The following is a 23,847-nucleotide window of genomic DNA, read 5'->3' on the forward strand; positions in this document are numbered from 1 at the left end:
TTCAGACGTTTGTCTACGGAATGTTTAGCTGTGCGCGCCCCCTTCGCAAAATGGCGGCATGTTGCTAAGCGAGGTGACGTCATCGTGACATTACGTCGACTTTCTCCATACGTCTTGTTTCCCTTTTGAATTGCATGAAGTTTTTCAGAGACTAAAAAATAAATTAAATAAAAATAAAATAAATAAATTTAAAAAACTTTTTTCAGAGACAAAGAAGGTGACGTCATCTGCCAGCGCCGGAAACAGAAGTTAAAGAGAAGATGGCCGACGTGGTAAGTGTCGGCGTTAACTTGGATGCCTTTTCTCACGCTATAAGCGGGATCCAGGCGCTCCGCTCCAGCGTCAGCCGCGTCTTCGAGTCCCTCAAAGATGGCATGAAGAATCGCGAGACGCTGGAAGGCCGAGAGAAGACATTCCTCGCCGTCTTCCAGGACAACCTGCAAGCTGTCAACCGAGACCTCAAGTCAGTCGCTTCGTTTCTCCGCTTTTTATTACCTAGTATTCAGAGGCAGCACTGGACAGGCGGGAGGATTCTCGCTTCATGTGTTGTCGAAATGATGAGAGATTGCACTTGTCCAGTGAGAAATTGCACGTGAACAACTCGTATTTTCTACTGGAGAACTGGGAATTCCCAGTTTCCCAACTGAGACAATCGTTTCGATTTGAAAATGGCGGACGGCGAATAAGGAGTTGTACATGAGAAGAAACTATGCCTACGTTCAGACTGAAGGCACATCTGATTTCAGTCGGAATCAGAGGGCCTGTTCAGAGTGGGCCACAATATTGACATGTCTGACAGGTTGCTGTAGCAACAAATGCGTCATCCCGGGTAAAGTGACGTCGAAGCCCATCTAAGATATTCAGACTGAGAAGCATGTTGCCAATATCGGATATCGAAATACCTCGAGTAATCATTCTCGCAAAAATCGGATTCCTCTGCTTTGTGACTGTTGATAAATCAGATTTTGGATGCCAGTCTGAACAAGGCTTAGGTTTTTTTTAAAAAGATTTATTGTCAAATTGCCTTTTCTTTTGATGCCAAATAATAATGTAATTTCAAAATTCTAATTTTTGAATGATGTTCCCATCAAAGTTACTGCATTGGCATTAAAATTGTGTCATAACTATCTTATTCAATCGATGTCAAAACGATTTTTCCTCAGTGGCTGCAATTAACGACGCTAGACGTCCAGTCCATTTGAAGAGGAAGATAAAATCTCATTTCAATTGATGATGCATGAAAAGAACTTTCATTGCTCCAACCAAAATGGCTGGGAGGTGTGACGGTCCCATGACAATCAATGCATCGACATTAAAGCGAAATCATAACTACCGTAATTCTCAATCAATTTAATAAGCGGCATGGAAAATGAATGAATGAATGAATGAATGTTTACCGACCGCTCAGAAACGTAGCCATTGACACTCTGTGTTTGTTTTTGTTCAGTGAATTGGAGCGCCTCAGCGGTTTGGTGGGCCGCCCCTCTGAGTCACACCCTTTACACAACAGTGGCCTGCTCAGTCTGGATCCAGTTCAGGACAAGACACCGCTGTACTCGCAGCTGCTACAGGCCTACAAGTGGTCCAACAAGGTAGGTCTCCGAGGGCGACCTCTAGGGGTGTAACGTACACAACGTAGTACTCGTGGACAGATAATCAACAGGAAATTATACAAAATGTAAAGGAAGTGACCCCGGAATGACTCCAAATTTGCAGGAAGTGACTAATGATCGACTTAACCCTTAAGATAAAAGTGAAATGGTTACGCAAGTGAAGCGACTCAAACATGCTTCAGTACAACCACGTGAAGCGTTAGTGTCCTCTGCTAACAAATTACGTTTTGTTTGTTTTTTTGTTGGCAGCTGCAATACCACGCCGGCCTGGCGTCCAGTTTGCTGAACCAGCAGTCGCTCAAGCGCTCGGCCAATCAGATGGGCGCCTCGGCCAAGCGCCGCCCTAAAGTGCAGCCCAACACTCTGGTCCTCCCCCCGCAGTGAGTCCAAAAATGAATCAAATGATGTTATGTTGTGCTGTCAAATGATAATGTTCATCGTTTAAAGACATTATGAACCTCAACATTGTCTAAAGCCTCCTTTTTTGTGTTTATTGATATTTTTTTTCAATTCAAAATGTAAAATGACGGGACACACACACACACACAAAAAAAAAAGGTAATACATATGTTAGAGGCTTGCGAAGTTTCCGATTCTTAGATTATTCGCGATTCAGCCGTGGGAGATTCGAGAACCATTCACAAACATCCAAATTCAGATTATTTAATCATACCAGGTAAAACGGAACTAAAACCCAGTCAGCGCGGTCTTCGGGACGCAATTAGGAATGGACCGGGAGTAAATATCATGTTCAACTCATGCCACTAGATAAAAAAAACAATAATACCTGACTGCGACCAACAGCCGCTACAAACAACGCCCAGCTGCTAGTTGCGAAAAACATACGGCCACGTAATGCTACGGTAGATATCACATATATATAGAACTAGATGCAAAATGACAGACTTGCCGGCGTTAGTAAACAGCCGCCATCTTAAAGCAGTAGACTTGTCTGGAAGGCTCTGTTGTAGCGATCCTAATGAACTTTTTATCTAAAATATTCCTAAATCGGCAAAATCTTGACTTGAATCTATCTTTAAAACAGTTTTAAAACTTTCACATGTCGAAAGTAGACAGAAGGGAAATTTCGGAATAACGGGAGCAATTTTAACAACTTTTAACAACAGTTGATTCACAACATTAAATTAATTGAATGTAGTTTAAAGCTACTGATACAGAATGGGAAATTGAGTATTTTATTTACTGTTTTGAACTGTTAACTTGATACTGAAATAGTAGTTTGGTTTAGCCTGGGATGGTTTTTGAACAATTTTGGAACTAATGTACGAAACATTATTGGGGGTGGGGAGGGGGGTGCAGCCATAATCGATTTATAATCGAATCATAGCCTCTGAATCATAATCGAATCGTTAGGTGCCCAAAGATTCCCACCTCTAATATATAATTTCTTTTCTTTTTTTTTTTTTTACTGGGGATTTCCCGATTGCATATTTTTGCACCCGAGTCACCTGATTTTGAGTCCCGAGCATACATATACATATTGTACTTTTTACAGTACTTCCTCTTCTGCCTTTTGTGGGAGTATTGCGGAGTGTAAAACATATATTTTTGTATCTTTTGACAATGTCATTGAAATTCTGGATCATTTTGTTACTTTTTAGCCCGAAAAAAGCAAAAAAAATATAAAGTAGGCCTGAACGATATTGGAAAAAATTAACATTGCGATATTGGACAAAATAATGGAAACACCTCACATTTTGGCATCATAGTAATTCAACATAATTGTTAAAGAATGGCATGAAGAACATTCAAATGAAGTTGCGCATCTCATATGGCCGGCACAATCCCCAGACCTCAACATTAGTGAGCATTTGTGGTCAGTTTTAGAGATCCAATTAGGACGTCGAATTCCACCGCCATTGTTTATAATAGAGACTTCTAACTGAAGAATGCCTTAAAACTCCTTTGGAAACAAGTTGTATATATATATATATATATATATATATAATCTTTATTCAGGAGTCACACGGGGTGTCCATATCACACAAATCAACATAAAAATGACATAAGAAACACAGAAACAGAAACTGAAAAAGCAAAAACATGAAAAAGGCACAAACTATCTGTGCACAACAAACAGGCTTTTACTCCAATGGCGCCACATGCTTGACCTACACCTATAACTATTTTTAGGATCCGTTATTTTCATTAAAATACTATTTTCGGACTTATTTAACCGACACATGAACTTATACATCAGATTTCTTAGTAGCGCTTTAAAGGTGGGTAACCCAGAACTGACAAATAATTGGCTGGCGCTGTACCATCTAGGCACCTGCAATAACAGCCTCAAGGCATCATTATAAGCTACATTTAGCCTCTTTATGGACTTCGCTAAGTACCTGGTCCACAGGAGAGCAGTGTATAATGGTGTGCAATATGCCCTGAACAGTGATATTTTCACGTCGATGGAACACATAAAAAATTTTCTCTTAAGCATATTTGCCTGTGCATAGAGCAGGGCGGTAAACCGAAAATTTACCGTCACCGAAATTCTTAACGATGACCGACGTAATTTTGACCATGTCGGTAAATTCGGTAAATTAATAAAACAAGAAAATATAGTCTTTTCATCCCGCTTTGATTCTGTGTTGTTCGTCTATGTTCATTCCCCTTTAAGAAAGCAGTGAATGTGCTTACGTAGGGAGTCACGTGATCATCAGGAAGCCAATCAATCAAAAGCCCGGTAAGCTAACGCTAGCAGCTAACGCTACAAGCAAAACGTGATGGAGTGTGGCTTAAGGGAGGTTCACCAAACTTTCAACCGACATTTAGTAGACTCTTGGTGGCATCCAGACGGGCTTTCACCCGCTGTCCTCCTTTGTTCTCACGATTTCCGGAGATGGTGCTTCTAGTGCTTTCTACTGGTAGCCAGGCTAACGCTAGCTAGCGGCTAACGCTACAAATGAACGTTATGGAGTCGGATAGCGGCTCTAACCTTGTCGAAACGGCTGAACTTAATGAGTGGATTGGGCACGGACTGCATCTAGCAATTACTATGTGGCGTTATTTTGTATCTCTGTCTGTGTGTGATTCCTCTGATAGCTTTTGTGATGGTAAAGCATTCAGCATAAAGTACAATCCAACGGCAAAACTTATAATGACCGAGAAATGGCCCCAGCTATTTTTATTGTGCACTGGGGGGAAAAAACCCTTAAACCATAAAGTAAACACTTGTATTTAATAATTATGTCACAGCAGCCATTAACAATAAGTTGTCTTTTTGAAGTGTACTGTTCAAGCTGCAAGTCATTTGTGTTACAATTACATGTTTGCACAGGCATATTGATTTTGACAATGTACATTGTTCAAGTCATACACGCTGTTATAAATGTTCATACTTGAATTCTTATTGCTTACAATACATTTTTATAAAATTAATGTTTAGACTGCATGTACAATTGTTAAATACAGTATATCAAATTGAATGCTTGTAAATAAATCAACAAGAAATAGTTAATCCGTATTTCATGCATTGATTCAGATTTTCAAATTATATAACAGTCCGCTTGGGCGAATTTATCGTCATTTATCGTTATTGAGATAAATCTGCTCAATTTATCGTGATACATGTTTAAGGCCATATCGCCCAGCCCTACCTGTGCATAAAGTTTACTGCATTGCCGGTGAATGTCCCTGTCGTCTGAAAAATCATCAGTTATAAAATGTCCGAGATATTTAACCTCATTGCAGTCATTTAGTTTTTTTTGCCCAGAAAGAAGCGAGGGAATACAGCCCCCCTATCTTCTTTAGATCTTAAAATCATAATGTTACTTTTCTCTGCATTGTATTTGATGTCAAATTGGTCACCAAACTGAGAACATAATGAGAGTAACTCCTGTAAGCCAGCACTACATGGAGAGAGCACCACCACATCATCCGCGTACATAAGATGGTTAATGATAGTGCTTCCTACAACACAGCCAGTATTACATTTATTGAGACGGTTGGACAATTCGTCCATTGAACAGATATGGTGAGAGTATTCCTCCCTGTCTCACACCATTCCCAACTCTGAAGGAAGAAGAAACCGTGCTACCCCACTTAATGTGAACAAGTTGATTTGCATACCAAAAGGCTAGAATACGGATGACATATTTGGGCACCCCCCTTTGTGTCAACATTAGAAAGAGTTTGCTATGATTGATCCGATCAAAAGCTTTTGATGAATCAATAAAGCATAAAAACATTGTTGAGTTCAGGCCTTGATACTTCAGTAGGACTTCCTTCAACGCAAATACGCACATATCGGTTCCATGTTTTCTTTTGAATCCAAACTGATTGTCACTTGTGGAAATAAATGTAGCTATTCTGTTCAGTATGATTGTCTCCAGCACTTTAGACAGCACACTGGCCAGAGCAATTGGTCTGTAGTTATCTTTATAATTAATTTTCCCAGTCTTATCTTATATAATAGGCACAAGTTGTACTGCCATCATAGAATCGGGAAGAATGCCATGTTTAAAGAAGCCATAAAAACACAAGGCAAGGAGAGGAATTACCTTCTGACTGGCATGTTTTAAGTGCTCAGCTGTAATGCAATCGGAACCACAGGCTTTGTTGTTTTCTAGCTCAATAATGGCTTTATGGATTTCAGCTGGTGTGATCACTAAAATCTCATTAATATCACAGTTATCGGGTGTAAATGTATCACCCTTAATGCAATTAAACAGCTTGTAGTAGTGCTCTCTCCATAGTTCTGCAATGTTATTTGGGCCACATACTCCATTGATATTAAATGGCAAGGGAGCTTTACAGTTATTCAGTGCTTTCACCTCCTTCCAGAAGTCACAGAAGCTATGATTTATAAGTTTGCCTGCAAGGGAATCTGCCCTCATACTGGCTTCATTTCTGCTGATAAAACGCACAGCAAGCTTAAACCTTGCATTTGTACGCTTTTTATTTTCAAATAACGTCCCACATCTAACTCTTCCTGATGCTGCCCATTCTTTGAAGGCCTGCCTAGCTGCTGAGTGAAGCTCAGCTACATGAGAATTCCAACCAGGCTTTGCATGATGAGTATGCCTATTATTGTTTTCATGTAAGGTCTTACCAGAGTCGTGGAGACATTTAACGATGAAATCATACAGAGTGCACAATTCTTTGCAGTGCTGTTCATTTTTGCAATTTATATCACAACATAATAAAGTTTCCTTTGGTAGGACAACAGAATCTAACAAAATATCAGTGCTGATGGTGTATCTGCTGATAGACTCATCCGTTAAATTTGGCCAGTTAAGTTTACCAAAATTGGCTGTGTTTTCATCTATGCTTATTATTGGTATATTCTCCACTTTGAGACACATTAGTAATGGAATATGGTCAGATGTTGCTAGGTCGTAGCAAATTTCCATACTCATCAGCGAAGCATAGGCATCCGCTGTAGATATACAATGGTCGAGCCATGTATGAATCAATACCTCGGAGAATTGTGGTTGTAATTGCCGCAAAAGGCGCACCACATTAACACCACATTAAATTATTTTTTGTTAATTTTAAAAAAAAATTTTTTTAAAGTGTTTCCATGATTTTGTCCGACCCTTGTATACTGCCAAGGCTACACACTTCTTTTTGTGTTGGTTGCACTGGTGCGCCTAACTTTTTTCGTAAGGGCACCAGCAAAAAATGTAGATGCACCCGCATCACCTTTAACTTTTAATCACTCTCCATAACATTAGTAATATTCATTCATTCATTTTCTGAACCGCTTATCCTCGCGAGGGCTGTGGGGGTGCTGGAGCTTATCACAGCTACAGTGGGGCAAATAAGTATTTAGTCAACCACCAAATGTGCAAGTTCTCCTACTCGAAAAGATTACAGAGGCCTGTAATTGTCAACATGGGTAAACCTCAACCATAAGAGACAGAATGTGGAAAAAAAAACTGAAAATCACATTGTTTGATTTTTAAAGAATTTATTTCCAAATTTCCAAAAGGGGAAAATAGGTATTTGGTCACCTACAAACAAGCAAGATTTATGGCAGTCAAAGAGGTCTAACTTCTTCTAACGAAGCTCCACTCGTTACCTGTATTAATGGCACCTGTTTGACTCATTATCGGTATAAAAGACACCTGTCCACAACTTAAGTCAGTCACACTCCAAACTCCTCTATGGCCAAGACCAAAGAGCTGTCGAAGGACACCATAGACAAAATTGTAGACATGCACCAGGCTGGGAAGACTGAATCTGAAATAGGTAAAACGCTTGGTGTAAAGAAATAATCTGTGGGAGCAATTATTAGAAAATGAAGACATACAAGACCACTGATAATCTCCCACGATCTGGGGCTCCATGCAAGATCTCACTCCGTGGCGTCAAAATGATAACAAGAACGGTCAGCAAAAATCCCAGAACCACACGGGGGGACCTAATGAATGGCCTACAGAGAGCTGGGACCACAGTAACAAAAGCTACTATCAGTAACACAATGTGCCACCAGGGACTCAAATCCTGCACTGCCAGACGTGTCCCCCTGCTGAAGCCAGTCCAGGCCCGTCTACGGTTCGCTAGAGAGGATGAAGCAAAAAAACCATATATTTAATTAAAAACCTGATCCTTTTCAACCGATTCCAATCCTCTGAAAAATGGTGCGATCGGCCCAATTTCCGATCACGTGATCAGATCGGCACATCCCTAATTTTGACATGTTTGACCCCTTTTTTTAATTTATAAAGGGGAAAACTGGAAATACTCTTCTTCTAATATAATTTTTTGAAATTATTTTTTTATGAATAAAATTAAGTGGGGAAAACAATTTTTTTTACCTTACGTATTTTTCTATTTAAATAAAGAGGAAAAAAACTACCGGTAAATATTTTTTTCATATCTTTTTATTAATATTTGACATTTTTCTTTGGTCAATTTGTGTTTTATAGTTTTTTTTTTCTTTTTTTTTTCTTTAAATTAAACGTGGGCGCGGGAAAATTTTCACAACAAAACACAAAAACGAAGAAAGAAAACTTTTTTCATCTATTATTCTAAGAAAGGAGAAAAAAACAAATGAATAAGTGAATATTTACTAAGTTTTGGTAAATAAAAATAAAAAGGTAAATATTTTCTTTGCTTTATTATTCTTATGTTACATATTTAAAATGAAAAAAAAAACAGTCAATTATTTCTTAGTTTTTTTTTTAAATAACAAGAACAATTCAAATACGTATTTACTTGTTTAAAAATTCTTAAATTCTGAATCTTAATCTTATTATATCTTGATTCATTTTTTGTCTTATGTTTTTAGAAAAATGTTTATTTTCAATGTTAAAAAAGGGCAAAACAGTGGATTATTTTTGTTTTGTAAAAACAACAGAGGGCAAATATTTTTTTTTTTAAATGAGGGGGAAGGCAAATATTTTCTTCATTTGGGTTTTGTTTTAAAAATACATTTTATAAAATATTATTTTATAAAGGAAGGGAAAATGGTATTTTTCCAAAATATTTATTTTAAATGTAAAAAGGGTATATATATTTTTTAACATTAAAAAAGTAACTAGTCCCCTTTTTTTGTTTTAAGAAATTAAACCTTTGAGGAAAAAAAGTGTGTGTGTGTGTGGGGGGGGGGGGACTGTTAATATTTTTATATATAAATATATATATATATATATATATATCTCTGCTACGGCCAGATTAACTATTGCGGGCCAATACTGGCCTCCGCACACGTGCACCGCAAGTTTTCCACCCGCCCAATTGACAACTTAACGCCGGTGTTTTTTGAGGTACGTGGACGACGTGATCTCGCGCATCGACCGAATGTTCCCCGACATGAGCATCGAACTCTTCAGACCCAACGGATCGTCCGCGGTGCTGCTGGTAAACAAGCTCGCCGGCCAAGTTTTTCCCCGTACAATGGGGAAATTTTTATGGTAGGGGCTTGTCTACTGTGAGAGACTATCTAAAAATAAAAAACAATCCAGACAGTGTATGATTTTTTTTTCAACAATTTGTATTCTACTGCTGCAATAAGTATTTGAACACCTGAGACAATCAATGTTAATATTTGGTACCGTAGCCTTTGTTTACAATTACAGAGGTCAAATGTGTCCTGTAACTTTTCACCAAGTTTGCACACACTGCGGCATGGATTTTGCAACACTGCTCCACACAGATCTTCTCAAGATCAATCAGGTTTCTCGACGGTCACTTAGGAACACGGAGTTGGGGCTTCCACCAAAGATTTTCTATTGAGTTAATGTCTTGAGACTGGCTAGGCCCCTCCAGAACCTTGATATGCTTTTTACGTAGCCTCTCATTGGTTATTCTGGCTGTCTCCTTTGGGCCATTGTCATGTCATGGCCCAGATTCAATGGACTGAGGGAAGGTTATTCCCCAAAATCTCACAATACATAGCCCTGGTCATCCTCTCAAAACAGTGCAGTCGTCTAGTCCCATGTGCAGAAAAACGCCCCCAAAGCATGATGCTACCTATCACCCCCATGCTTCACAGTATGGATGGTATTCTTGGTATGGTAGTCATCATTCTTCCTCCAAAAGCTATGAGTGGAATTAAGACCATCAACTTCCATTTTGATCTCATATTACCATGAGTTTCTCCCATGAGTCCTCTGGATCATCGGCAAACTTAAAACAGATATGGACATGTGCTTGTTTAAGCAGGGGAACCTTTTGTGCCATACATGATTTTAAACCACGGCGTCTTAAGTGTATTACCAACAGTAACCTTGGAAATGGTGGTCCCAGCTCCTTTAAGGTCATTGACCAGCTCCTCCTCTGTCGGTCTTGGTTGATTCCTCACCATTCTTAGGATCATTAGACCCTACGAGGTAGATCTTGCATGGAGCCCCAGTCCACGGGAGATTGACAGTCATGTTTCGCGTCTTACATTCTCTAATAATATCTCCAATAATGGATCTTATATCACCAAGCTGCTTAGTAATTGCTCCATAACTCTTTCCAGCCTTGTAGAGGTCTAAAATTCTATCTCTGGTGCCTTTGGACAGCTCTTTGGGGTGCATGCTGTGGACAGGGGTTTATATGCAGCGAACCGCCTCAAACATGTTAAAGAAAAAAATCACTCAAATAGTCCACCTTCAATCCACTTATTTAGGAGAAAAAGTGAAGTGGAGGTGGACTTTTAAAGACGACTAACCGGTCTTTGGGTCTCACAATTCTAGCTAATAGACAGGTGTTCAAATACTATTTTCAGCAGTATAATACAAATAGTTAAAAAACACTGTGATTTCTGGATTTTTTTTATTTTTAGATTGTCTCTCGCAGTGGACAAGCACCTGCCATGAAAATTTCAAACCCGCCCATCATTTCTAAGTTGGAGAACTTGCAAAATCGCAGGGTGTTCAAATACTTATTTTCCTCACTGTAATGCTGGGTGTCCGTCAGGTAACCCTGGGTAAGGTCCTCAAGGCACTGGTGGTCATGCGCTCGCTCTTCATCGACCGGACGTTGGTGCGAGGCTTCCACGAAGACATTTACGAGCGCGACGGGAAGAAGGTGAGGCCGCTGTAGGTACGATTTATCGGGCAGAACTATGCATTTTTTCAACACATGTAGTGGGCTTGGTGCAAATAGTGTGACTGGAATGTTTTGCATACGTTCAGAGTTAAAACCTATTGTGCCCCTCAGCTGGACATCTGGAGCAAGTCACAGCATCTGGTCTTCCGGAAGGTAGGTCGGCATACCTTCGGCATCCGTTCAAGCGTCCAAACTGACGGGCCGTCTGCCGGTTAGGTAACGGATCACGCCACCACCGCGCTGCTGCACTACCAGCTGCCGCAGATGCCCGACGTGGTCGTCAGATCCTTCATGGTGGGAAAACATGCCATATGCATACATACGTTGAAATGAGTTTATCAGGAGTAAACGTCCAATCTGTTTGAAGCAGGAGAGTGGCCAGCACTCCCGTTTCAAACGGATTGGACGTCTATGTGACTTACGGTTCATTTTGGGGCAGTTTTGGGTCACGTGTTTATATTTGGGCACTTCCGAGTTAAGTCCTGTAAATTTTGGGACATTTCCTGGCCATTTTTGGTCACTTCTTGATTTTGGACCTTTTCGGGTGACTTGATTTTGGGGCATTTATGGTCACTTCTTATGGAAGTGACCCAGAAATCCCTCCAAACCAAAAGGATGTCACTGAAACTCAACAGGACCTGACCTTAACGCCCCAAAATGAAATAACTCATGTTCATTCGTCCCCTCCCTGTCAAATTGTCAATTGTCAGAGGTAGCCATTTTGGGTCGCTTCCTGTTAATGTAGGGGCAATTCTGGGTCTTCTGTTCATTTTGTAACATTTCAGGTCACGGATGGCACCAAATGTGTTCAACATAGTTATTATGTTGGAACACTCTTCTGGTGGAAGATTTTCTAGTAACTTGTTGGTTCCTTCATATTGTATGTAGTTCTACTATATAAAGATGTGATATCTATGCAGACATGGCTCCGCAGTTACATGAAGCTCTTCCAGTCTCCGTGTCAGCGCTGCGGTCGCTTCCTGCAGGACGGCCTGCCTCCCACTTGGAGGGACTTTCGGACCTTGGAGGCCTTCCACGACACCTGCCGCATGTGACGTCCTACAAATGTTGAACGCCCCCGACGGATTTGAAGGCACCTTAACGATGTCTCTGTGACCTTCGCGGTGAACTTCATGACTTAATGATGAGCCCAATTAGCGAGCGACACCAGCTGTCTGTCAAAAACCTCCAGAGACTCCTAGAAAGGGAAAAACAAGTACTGTACGTCTTCAAGCTCAAAACTGAGCGAGAAAACAATCATTTACGTACAAGTTACATTTTTGAACCAATTCTGTTCTAATACAAATGTTTTATATGCAGTTGACCCTGCACAATCATAGCCAACATTGATGCTAGATGCCCAATCCATTTGAAGTTTACTTAATTTTGACCCATTATTAAAATCGTCGGATTTTTGTTTATTTCATTCATTTTTGTTGTTTTAATATGTTAGTTTTTATGGACTAATTTTACAGACTATGTATTTTTGGTTGAACTGCCACCCTCCTGCTTAAAACAGATTGTACACCTGATGGTGGTAAGCTAGTCTTTTCATGCTTCTGTAGAGAATTGAAACCTTGCATTGCTCTTACCAACATGGCCGCCCTGAGGCAACGTTTCCATCAAAGTCAATACGTTGACATGACCTTGTAGTCCTAACTAGCTTATGTCCTAACTTAACTATGTCAAAGCATCTATTATTTACTCGGTGGCTGCCAATGACTGCAGGAGGCTTCCAAGCCATTGGAAATTGAGAGGGCTCATATTGGATGAACGTTTGATAAATTATTGCCAGCCCTCCTGCATCCAATGGATTGGACGTCTACTAGCAGGACCACAGTGGGGCTCATTGTCAGCCCTGGTCATACCTCAGACCAGCCCACTTTATTTCTTGACCTACAGTATAAAAATGTCATTCTAACATTGCATGTTAATGACAGTGTTCTCCACTTTATTTCATGACTGTATAAAAATGTCATTCTAACATTGCATATTAATGACAGTGTCCTCTAAAGCCTTGTAATTCAGTGTATTTTCCCCCCCAAAATTCCCAGTGATTGTTTTACAAGGAGATTAATCTCAATTTGAGTGCAAATCTCCACCGGTTTTCTTTGCAACATTTTTTTCAACAAATTTAAAAATGAATAAAAACATTTTGGAAAAAAAAAAGTATTGCATTGTACAACTTGTCCAGCGAAATGTGCAAAAAATCAGCAGCTATTTAAGGCACTGGCAAAGCTTTAACTTTTGAGATGGGGGGGCAAAACATATTGATGACACCGAAATGCAGTGTCAGCAATAAAATTTACTTGCAACATCTACTAGTATAGACCCTACCCACGTGACGTCACAACTCCGCTCTCCTGAATGGTACCGCCCAATTGTCAGGCATGAAAATGGGTCAGGGGTTAAAAAGGTGAGAAAGGTGTGGAGGAAATATGTTCCGGCGTTCTGCCAAAATGTCCGCCGTCGGCAAAACGTCTACATGTGGCGAATTTGACCATTTTAATTTTTCACATAAGGCTTAATATTCGAGTTAACGGGGGTTTAATTAGTTGAAGGAGTTGATTTCAACCACCATTGACTCGCGCTAGCTTAGCCACTCCGGAGCCCTGAAACTAACAAATAACTGTCAAACTGCACAGAATTTGTTCAAATCATTTCCAACGACTAATTAAACCCCGGCTAACTCAAAGATTAAGCCTAATGTAAAAAATTCTGAACTTCCCCTTTAAAATAAAGACCATTGAATATGGCCCTTAAAATGTTGTCTATAAAAGTTTTAGAGCAATAAAACAACACAAATGAATAAAATGAACAGGAATCCTTCAAAGTATTTCATAATGGGTCCAAATTATTTTTCGAACAGATCATGTGACTATAGAACCTTAGAGACAGCCGTTTGCATTGCTTAGCCAAAACTACAGCTGAGGAGGCAAGATGGATATTTAGAATTTCTTTAAACCTAAGCTTTCAAAACCCTCAACAACAACTGAGCTTGAACCGAGGATTGAGCACGAGCAGTATCAAAAAGTCCTGGCTGTCGTGTTACCTGTTGTGCTGTAATTCCAAGTGGTGCTTGAATTGGATGCTTATAGCGGTGGACAGTCTTTTTGAGCCAGCGCAAAGTTTGCAGCGCACGGAGATATTTTTGTTATCTTTACTGGACAAAAATGTGAAGTAATGGCTGTGTTTCCAGTGTGCAAATGCAGCCGTTTGTAGTATATCTCCTGCCTATTTCATTGCATCCTGGTGAGGTAGCAAGGCTATGTTGTTTTGGCCGCAAACTCCCAGCGCTCACGCATCATGGTAATACACGTGACCCTTTTTGTTCCATCCCCGATTAAAAAATGTGACATGTGATGTCACTCCCATGACTACAGTATTCTTCATTCTACACACATTATGGGGCAATAACAAAATAGTAACGCACAGGCATCAAGGAAAGTAATTTTACTCAGATTACTGATTTAGAAAAATGAACGCGTTAGATTGTTCTTTACTGAAAGAAAGTAATCAGATTAGTTACGCATTACGATACCGCGTTATTGACAACACTGCTTTTATATTACCGTTAAATACACAAGCTTGACGCTACCTTAACGGGAGCTATTTTTTCACCGGACGCTCTGGCAGTGTTCAACGCAAGCTGCAACGAACGGCAGTAACTTTGTCATACCACAAAATATGAAAATGAAAACCATTACTCACTAAATTCAATATGCTGGCAAATGCATTCATCTAAAAACAATTGGGAGTGATACTTTACCTCCTCCAGCGAATGTGAATTTGTGCTTAGTACAAGATCATCTGTCGCAATTAGCGATCTTTGACGCTCTTTTTTTTTTTTTTTTTTTCCTCCCCGCATACAAACTTGTTTCTCTCTCAGCGGCTGTGATTAACCTCAATGAAGTTGCTGTCCTAGCTAAGCCTTGCCTATCATTCGTCTTTGTAAGTTTTTAGTAACTTTGTGTATTGAATTTGAAAGGAAAATGTGTGTTTTGTTTTTGACGAACTTTTTCATGAAGCTAAACTGTTGAAGCTACTCACATGTGGAAAAATACGAGTGTACAACGTTTTAAATGTATTCATTTGGTATATTTCAGTTACCACGATTTGAGAGATCAATAAATTGAAGAGTTTACGCCTTGCGATTGGAGTGCTTGTTTTGGGGTTTGCTGGAATAGCGTCACTGACACACGCAGCATCAAACAGGGGAAGGGGTAAGCGCTGCCGCGCCAAGCTAATTCTGGCTGCATTTTCGACACATGAAAAATAACGAATACGTACTACTGTATGACGGAAAATTTTAGTGGTTTTGTAACCGCGACGTTTTCATAGCATGGTAATCCGTGAAGGTAACTGGCACATGCCTACAAACGACCCCCCCCCCCCCTTAAAATTTTTTTCTCCTCGGATCTACACGATTCACGTAGGTCATCCTTTTTGACTTCAAAACGGCGAATTTCGCCGAAAGGTGAGAGATTTTCATGCCTGAATTGTCCGTCAAAACATGCTCCTTAACATTAATAATCAAAATGGTGAAGGCGTGTGTGGCTGTTGATTGCACTAACAGAGAAGATGGAAGGAGAGACTTGAAGTTTTACCGTATTCCGAGGGATCCAAAGAGGAGAGCGAAATGGACGGCTGCAATTCGACGTGAAAACTGGGCACCAAAAAATCACCACAGACTATGTAGTAGTCATTTTATATCCGGTAAGATGCATTTAAGATATACTTAGAGGGTTTGGGGCTGACAAATAACCACAATTAAGATCATTGCTAGGCTAATCGCCGACAACATACACGTATGTATGTAGTGAGAGTGCTATCGCTAAACCATATAACCATTAAAGTGCCTGTGACACGAAAAAGCATGTTTATTTCATAATACACGCGGTATTTTATGCCCCTGAATGATATGGACCGCTTGGATGTGTGTGGAAGCGATCGCTATATTTATTTAGTTTTTTGAATCCCGCGCCATGAAAATGAGTGACTTCCGGTGTTGTACCGAAATCTGCGATCCGTCAGAATCTGTGACGAAGGAGGGCGATGTTGCCAACAGCAAGGCCAACGGCAACGACGAAGAGGAAACGAAGAAGAACACTTACGCTAACGGCGTGAACTGCTACGTAAACGAGGCTCGCTACAAGTTGCGAGGCTTATTTTCCCTTTTACGGTATTAACGTCGTGACATTCGATCATGACATCGTTACTAAGAAAATGCTTTAAAAGTTTTGGATATTTCATGTGAATTTTTGACATTGTGAAATAGTCCGCTGTAATAAATTGCTATTATTCTTCATCATGATGAGGTTATTATGTAAATATCCCATTACATAAAATGTATGGCTTTTGATGTTGTGAAAATGTACGCTTTTCTAAATTAGGTACTGTATTGTATTTGTGAAATTATGGAACTGTCCGCTCTTATAAATTACTTTCATTCTTTTAACTTATGACTCTTCCACACATGCACTCACAATTTTAAATGCATAAGGATAATGATATAAATATATGCCGTAGTCTGTGATTGATCTCGCTGTATTTTCCTTATGCTGTTGCCCAGCCCATCAAAGACAAATCCTTACTAATCTGACATTATTTTACCGTCATCTGAATATATAATACCTCAAAACGACCTCCAGAAACTATATTTTTATTGTCACAACCTCTGGTAGGTGCAGACGTGGCTGTCAGAAATTGTGATCCTCCCTATTGTGTCTAAAATGCAGTCACCACTAAGGCTCTCTGCTGATTTTCTGACACCCCCCCCCCCCCCCCCCCCCCCCCCAATACTACATCTCCTCTCAATTGGACCCCCAGAGTTTGTACATTTTGTCATCACTAAACATCACAGGAGGATCACAATTTCTGATAGGTGCAGATGTGGCTTACAGAAATTGTCTGCATCAGAAAATGTGATCCTCCTGTATTGTGTCTAAAATCAGTCAAGTCACCCTTAAGGCTCTTTGCTGATCTAATGATAGTGATGTTTAGTGATGACAAAATGTACAAACTCTGGGGGTCCAATTGAGAGATGTAGTAGTGAAGGGGGGGGGGGGGGGTCAGAAAATCAGCAAAAAGCCTTAGTGGTGACTTCATTTTAGACACAATAGGGAGGATCACAATTTCTGATAGGTGCCGATGTGGCTTACAGAAATTGTCAGCATCAGAAAATGTGATCCTCCTGTATTGTCTCTAAAATCAGTCAAGTCACCCTTAAAGCTCTTTGCTGATCTAATGACAGACCCCACTTCCCCCAGTACATATTTTTTCAATTGGACCCCCAGAGCTGAAAATTGGGTTAATCGGCTATCGCAAAAGTGCAAGTGTCAATGTTACAGCCCCACCTACAGTTGGGGAGGATCACAATTTCTGACAGCCACATTTGACCCTATCAGAAAATGTCATGATAAAGTGTACAGACTTTGGGGGTCAATTGAGACAAGATGTGGTAGGGGGGAGTAGGAATAGTGTCAGGGGATCAGGAAAGAGCTTTAAGAGTGTTTTGATTGTTCTTAGACACAGTAGAGGAGTATCACTATTTCCGACAGCCACATTTGCACCTATCGGAAAATGTAATAATTAAATATACACCCTCTGGGGGTCCATTTGAGAGGATATATAGTAGGGGGGAGTTGGGATGGTGTCAAAAGATCAGCAAAGAGCTTTAAGAGTGACTTGATTGTTCTCAGACACAGTAGAGGAGTATCACCATTTCCGACAGCCACATCCGCACCTATGAGAAAACGTGACACTATATAGTATCTGGTGGTCGTTTTGAGGACACATGCATTCAAATGACAGTAAGGGAATGTCAAACAAGTAAGGAATTGCCTTCGATGGGCTGGGAAATAGCACAAGTAAAATACAGCGAAATCACACACTAACTACCGCATTTACATTTATATCATTCATTGTCCTTATACATCGAAACTTGTGTATGCGTGAGTGTGTGAGGAAGAGTAATAAATTCATAATGTAATTTATAGGTGCAGATAATTTCATAATCTCAGAAATACAATACAGCAATTAATTTATTAGAACACACATTTTCACAACGTCAAAAGTCATACAATAAATGTAATTCATTGAAGAGGATATTTACACAATAACCTCGTCAGGAAGAATAAGAAGAAAAATCGCAATTTATTGCAGCTTACTATTTCACAATAGCAAAAGTAATCTATTCAAGCAGAAATTTTCGAAACATCAAACATTCATAATATACTGTATGATATAGCTACTGTATGTGATTCTTTGAAGCAGACATTTTCCAAATGTCAGCGTCATGATTAAATATCATGACGTTTATTTGGTGAAAGGGAAAATAAGCCTCGGCAACTTAGAGTGAATAGCCTCATTTACGTAGCAAATGGCTGTTTACGCCGTTAGCGTAAGTGGCCTTCTTCGATTCCTCATCTTCGTTGCTGTCGGCCTTGCTTTTGGCAACATCGCCCTCCTTCGTCACAGAATCTGACGGATCACAGATTTCGGTACAACACCGGCTTCGGTCTTACATTGAGGAGGAGGGCGCTGTGACGTGTACGGTAGAAGACGTTCTCTTCACTATACAGTGTACTGTTGTGTATGAGGACGAAGGATTCTGCTGATTTTGCGGATTAATACTTTTATTTTTTGCATCACGCCAGCCAAACAGCTGCAGAAAAATCATTCTGTATGCGGGAGAGGCGTATGCGCCTTTTTGGAGTTTCAAAAGGTTCCCATTCACTGTGGATATTTACTGTGGGACCATTGGACTTACAAGGAAGTGAGTAAACATCTTGTTTTGTATTATGTCAAATACGAATACAGTGATTACAAAGTAAACACTATAAAATTCCTTTAAATAAAGGACTACTTACGTTTGATCATTGATAGTCATGTAAAAAGCTATCCTCATGCTCATTAGCAGTTAGCTGTTAGCACGTTAGCTGCACAACAACTCCAGCCACCCTCCTCCAGGGAACGAACTGTAATTTGCTCTCCGCCGGGCGGTTTGCCGATCCGCAAAGAAACTCGACAACCGGGTCGTCATGTCAAATAATCCAGGCTAGTTATGTGTGATTTTCCACTTCGAAGACTTTGAAACATCCCTCGGTTCGGGTTAGCATGTCGGCTGGATGTCACTCCTTCTGGTCTGTTTACATTCTCCAAGCCGGGGAAGGGAAATTACATATGTCCGATTTAGGTGTCATAAAATATCGTTCGGGAGGTGTGACAGTAAAGGTGAAGTCGACAGTTTTGACCACTATGGAGTATTTTTGCCATGTCGTCTTGAATAAATGGATTTTTATAATTTTATATTCCATTTAGCACAAGATCGTTATTTGTCATGACCATGCTATTTATTTAGCAATTGGGGAAAGTACTTGGGTAAAAAGAATATCCTGTAAAAATACTGAAGTAAAGAGACAGAAACAATGACATTTTGCCGCTCTCTTCGTCGCGTTTTCCTCATTGTGGATAGTTCCCCCTCGACGGGCTGACTGGTCCTTCTCAAGCCATTTATATAGCTATGAGGGAAAAATACTTGGATAAAAAGAATATCCTGTAACAATATTGGGAGTAGAGAGACTGAAACAATGACATTTTGCGGCTCTCTTCGTCGCGTTTTCCTTGTTCTGAACAATTCCCCCTCAATGGGCTGAATAGTAAAACCAATGAGCCCAGTCTACCGCTGACGTCATCCACCTGTTGGGGACGCTAAAGCCCTATAATGGTAGGCGTGGCTAACCGGCAGATTAAAAGACTAATTTCTCGTCATCTGCGCTTTGCTAAATTGTTGTATATAGTCGAATCGTCTCAAAATATGATTCTAATTCACATAATAATGCCATTTAAGACTTTTCTTCTGGTGTCTTATGCTCTTTAACTCCATTGACAAACGACATGAAATACATTAGACTTAACAGTGGATGTTAGCAATAACAAAAGATTTTGAATTGAAAATTTCGTAACTCACCTTTCCAAGCACAAGATAGATTCCTGCCGAATTTTCGTGGACGAGGACCTGTTTCACCCAACCAGCAACGAAGTATTTATAAGCCTCCAAGCTCTTGAAGTTTTTCAAGTTTTCGTGAGAATAGGCTGATTTTGTGTGGACAAGATAATTGTAAATATCAGCGTAGCAGATGTCAGGCAGACAGGGCGAAGACAGTGGGTCGAAAAACATCGATTTGGGCATCAAATATGGATCTGGCGACTGTATAGACTGTATAGAACAAAGCTTTTCCACATAACGCCTTTTATGCAACACATCCAGTGAGTTTACGGCATCAGAAAGCACCGGGTCTTCCATGAAATGCATTTTAAATTCCTCGATCAATTGAAACCAATGCTAATACAGAGACAAAATGACGGACAAGTGGGCGGAACCATACAGCGAGCACGTGGTTTTGTGACGTCGGTGGGTAGGGTCTATATGGCGGAAAACACTCAGGTGACATGAAGTTCCGCTCTGGGACCCCCAATTTAGCCAACTTTCAAAATTGTCCGATATGCACGTGTGCTACATCATTGGAAAGCTTACTCTCAATTTTCTGGGGGAAGAAAATTTTTGAACTGAAGGGCATTTTAAAAAAAAAAATTAAACTGCAAAACCCTATCTGGAGGTGAGAGCACGCGAGAGCAGAATTACAGACGTCATGACTTGAACGAGATGTTATCGCGTACTTACCTTGTTTCGATCCAAAAAGTATCACTGAGGCCATGTCCACACGTAGCAGGGTATTTGGCAAAAAGAAGATATTTTTCTATGGTTTGACCTATCATCCACACGTGCACGCAGATTTAAACCAGGGTTCTTAAAAACGACGGGGAAGGTGAAGATGTGCGAATCCTGCGTTTGTGGCTCCATCATGTGGACACTGATTACCGAAGATTTACGTCACTGGCTGCGACAAATTTTGTCCTCACGTCACACGAGACCAATTTTTACATTTGGAGTGTATTAAATGGGCGCTGTTTTGCTTCTATTTTTTTTTTTTTTTTTTTTTTTTTTTTTTTTTTTTACAAACTCTTGCTGTGCTTCTTGTTGAATAATGGGTATTTTGGACCATTATTTTATTGTTTTGAATGTACTTAAAATTGAATGAAAGCGGTTGGCTGTGGAAGTTTTTTTGTTTGTTTGTTTTTTCCTACACAAACGTGCAGGTGTGGACGCAATTATTTTTCCCCCGACGTATTAGGGCAGAATCCTCATTTTTAAAAACACACTGCCACGTGTGGACATGGCCTGAGTGTCAAGACACAGCTGTGAATGGCCACAGCTGGATTTTTGGGGGATTTTATGGGTGAAACACTAATATAACAAGGGTCGCGATGCAGAAATCGCAGACATCAAGGAGTGGCCGAGAGTTTCTTTTTCATATATTTACCTTTTTAAATGTTTTTTTTTTTCCAATTTTTCTTTGGATCGATTATCATCTTACATATCGGAAAAATGTGACAGGAAAAAAAATACAATTAACCGATAGTTATGAGGTAAATATCTGTGACTTTTTTACAGACACCATTTTTTTCATTGTGACGTAATTTGTTTAAAAGTTTAAAATATCTTAGTGAATAGGTTTTTTGGGTTTTTTTTTTTAAACGAAATATTACACATCAATTAATGATTCTAAGCTAAAAATGACACATTTCGAATAATAAATACGATTACTTACCTTCTTTTCATGGCTAGGTTGAAACAAAAGCGGTTGCGTGACATCTGTAAATGGGGGCTTCCAGGGTAAAACGGACAAATTAAAAATAGTTCGAGAACTTAATGCGACATGAATCTGCTATGGCAGCATATAGACATATTGTTCTATCAAACACAACAGTTGTTTTGGCTGTGAATACAGCAGTTTATTTTAAAGAGGAGTGCAAGAGCAGAAACTGCTTTTTCAGTCTTGTCTGTGTTGTCCGCCCTATATATACATACATTACCATCCAAAAGTTTGGGGTCAGTAATGTAGACAACTTTTTTTCATGAAATGGTACACTTTTACTTATCAAATGAGTTGCAAAACGAAAAGAAAATGTTGTCAAGGTTAAGAATAATGTTTTTTATTTTAAATTTTCTCATTTAAACTTGGCTTTCGACAAAGAATGCTCCATTTGTAGCATTTACAGCATTGTGAACCTTTGGCATTTTAGCCGTCAATTTCCTGTGGTAATGTGGTAAATTTGACCCCATCATTCCAGAAGCCCCTCCCATACATTCGATCGGCTTGATGGGCACTTCTTCCTTACCTTACAGTCAAGCTGCTCCCTCAATACCTTAATGGGATTGAGATCTGGTGATTATTCAATTCATATCATTTTTATTATCTAGACTATTTTCTATTCATTTTGCATCTCATTTGATAAATAAAAGTATGACTTTTATGTAAAACAAAAGTTCTGAACGGTAGTGTGAGTATATGTATTTATATATTAGTGCTGTCAAATGATTAAAACATTTAATCTAGTTAATCATATGTCAACTGTCTGATTAATCATGATTAATCACATTTCCCTCGGGATGAATAAAGTTGCTCTCCAGGAAAAAAAAAAATCTAGGAAAACACTACAATTGACTTAAAATTTGTTTTCAGATTAAATATATGATGTATGAATGAATTAATACTTAACCAAATTGAGTTTTTAATTTTTTTTTTTTTAACAATTTTAACAAACAAAGCTCGTATAAAATAAAATAAATTGTAGAAAAGAGTTTAACAGATTAAAGTGCCTCAGACTAACAATGTGGCTCAAGTACCGTTTGGCATATTGCCCAAAATTAACTGCCAACTTAAAGAGCAGACAGGCACAATAAAGTAACAATAGCTAGTGTTTCAAAAAATGTGTAAACAACTTGTCTGTTAAATTAAACATTTCACACAAATGCAGCATTTGCAGTTTTACACTAAATGGCCTGAAAGCTGTGTGAGAGTTAAAAAAAAAAATTATTATAATTTGTCAATTTTCACACACTAAACTGAAAAACATTACACTAAAATGTGTGTAAAGGTGTTTAGAAACACTGCTTAAGTTAGCCAGTCATACCCTTTTTTTTTGTTTTTGTCCATTGGTCTCCTGTCAGTGCAACAAACGTAACTCTGGCTAGTTGCTCCACCTTCGTTTCCTTTTCATTTTCAAAAAGTTCATGAATTTTAGTTCATCACAGCAGTATGTGCACACAACTTTTGTTTTATCCAGATTTCCATTTTGCAGCTTTTTAAAACGGAATTTGCCATGGAGCAGTCCTGGGTCATCATCCTCACTCATTGTGGCTGGCTGCATTTTGCCATTGCCGCGCGGAGAACGTAAACATCACCGTGTGGGACTACGGGAGGCAGTTGTGGCCAAACTTGGTGTGAGCGGTAAATTGCGTTTTTTTTTTTTTTTTTATGCGTTAATATTTCCAGATTAATCATGGTCGTTAATGTGTTATTGTTGACAGGCATATATATATATATAGGGCTGTCAAAATTATCGCGTTAACGCGCGGTAATTAATTTTTTAAATTAATCACGTTAAAATATTTGAAATAATTAAGGCACATGTCCCGCTCAGACAGTATTCTGCCTTTTGGTAAGTTTTACAGCAAGGCTTTTTGTGCTGCAGCACAACAGCGAACTCTTGTGGTCGCTTTGCGACATGGTTTATTTTTTTCTTGCCAGTTCATATGGCTGCACGACGTCTCGGGCTGACGCCTGCGTTGTAATGTTGTGCTTATATGATCCTTGGACAA

General features: G+C 39.5%; 1 protein-coding gene across 1 annotated transcript; it reads left to right on the forward strand.

Moving 5' to 3' along the window:
• Positions 1 to 243: 243 nt before the first annotated feature.
• On the forward strand, positions 244 to 15,280 carry med27 (mediator complex subunit 27). The gene is made up of 8 exons (XM_057826778.1): positions 244 to 463; positions 1,448 to 1,592; positions 1,863 to 1,993; positions 9,350 to 9,443; positions 10,989 to 11,099; positions 11,232 to 11,273; positions 11,337 to 11,414; positions 12,041 to 15,280. Exons 1-8 carry the CDS (start codon positions 261 to 263, stop codon positions 12,173 to 12,175), a joined length of 939 nt encoding a protein of 312 aa, XP_057682761.1. The 5' UTR covers positions 244 to 260; the 3' UTR covers positions 12,176 to 15,280.
• The last annotated feature ends 8,567 nt before the right edge of the window (positions 15,281 to 23,847 follow it).

This window comes from Corythoichthys intestinalis, chromosome 21 (genome assembly GCF_030265065.1).
Source record: "Corythoichthys intestinalis isolate RoL2023-P3 chromosome 21, ASM3026506v1, whole genome shotgun sequence".
Taxonomy (NCBI): domain Eukaryota; kingdom Metazoa; phylum Chordata; class Actinopteri; order Syngnathiformes; family Syngnathidae; genus Corythoichthys; species Corythoichthys intestinalis.

What these genes read in the sequence shown, in the direction of transcription:
- med27 (XM_057826778.1), top strand. Translation starts at nt 261, where the DNA reads ATGGCCGACGTGGTAAGTGTCGGCGTTAACTTGGATGCCTTTTCTCAC. An exon ending in CCTACAAGTGGTCCAACAAG is followed by an intron (nt 1,593 to 1,862) that starts GTAGGTCTCCGA and finishes TTTTGTTGGCAG; the next exon opens with CTGCAATACCACGCCGGCCT. An exon ending in GATCGTCCGCGGTGCTGCTG is followed by an intron (nt 9,444 to 10,988) that starts GTAAACAAGCTC and finishes GGTGTCCGTCAG; the next exon opens with GTAACCCTGGGTAAGGTCCT.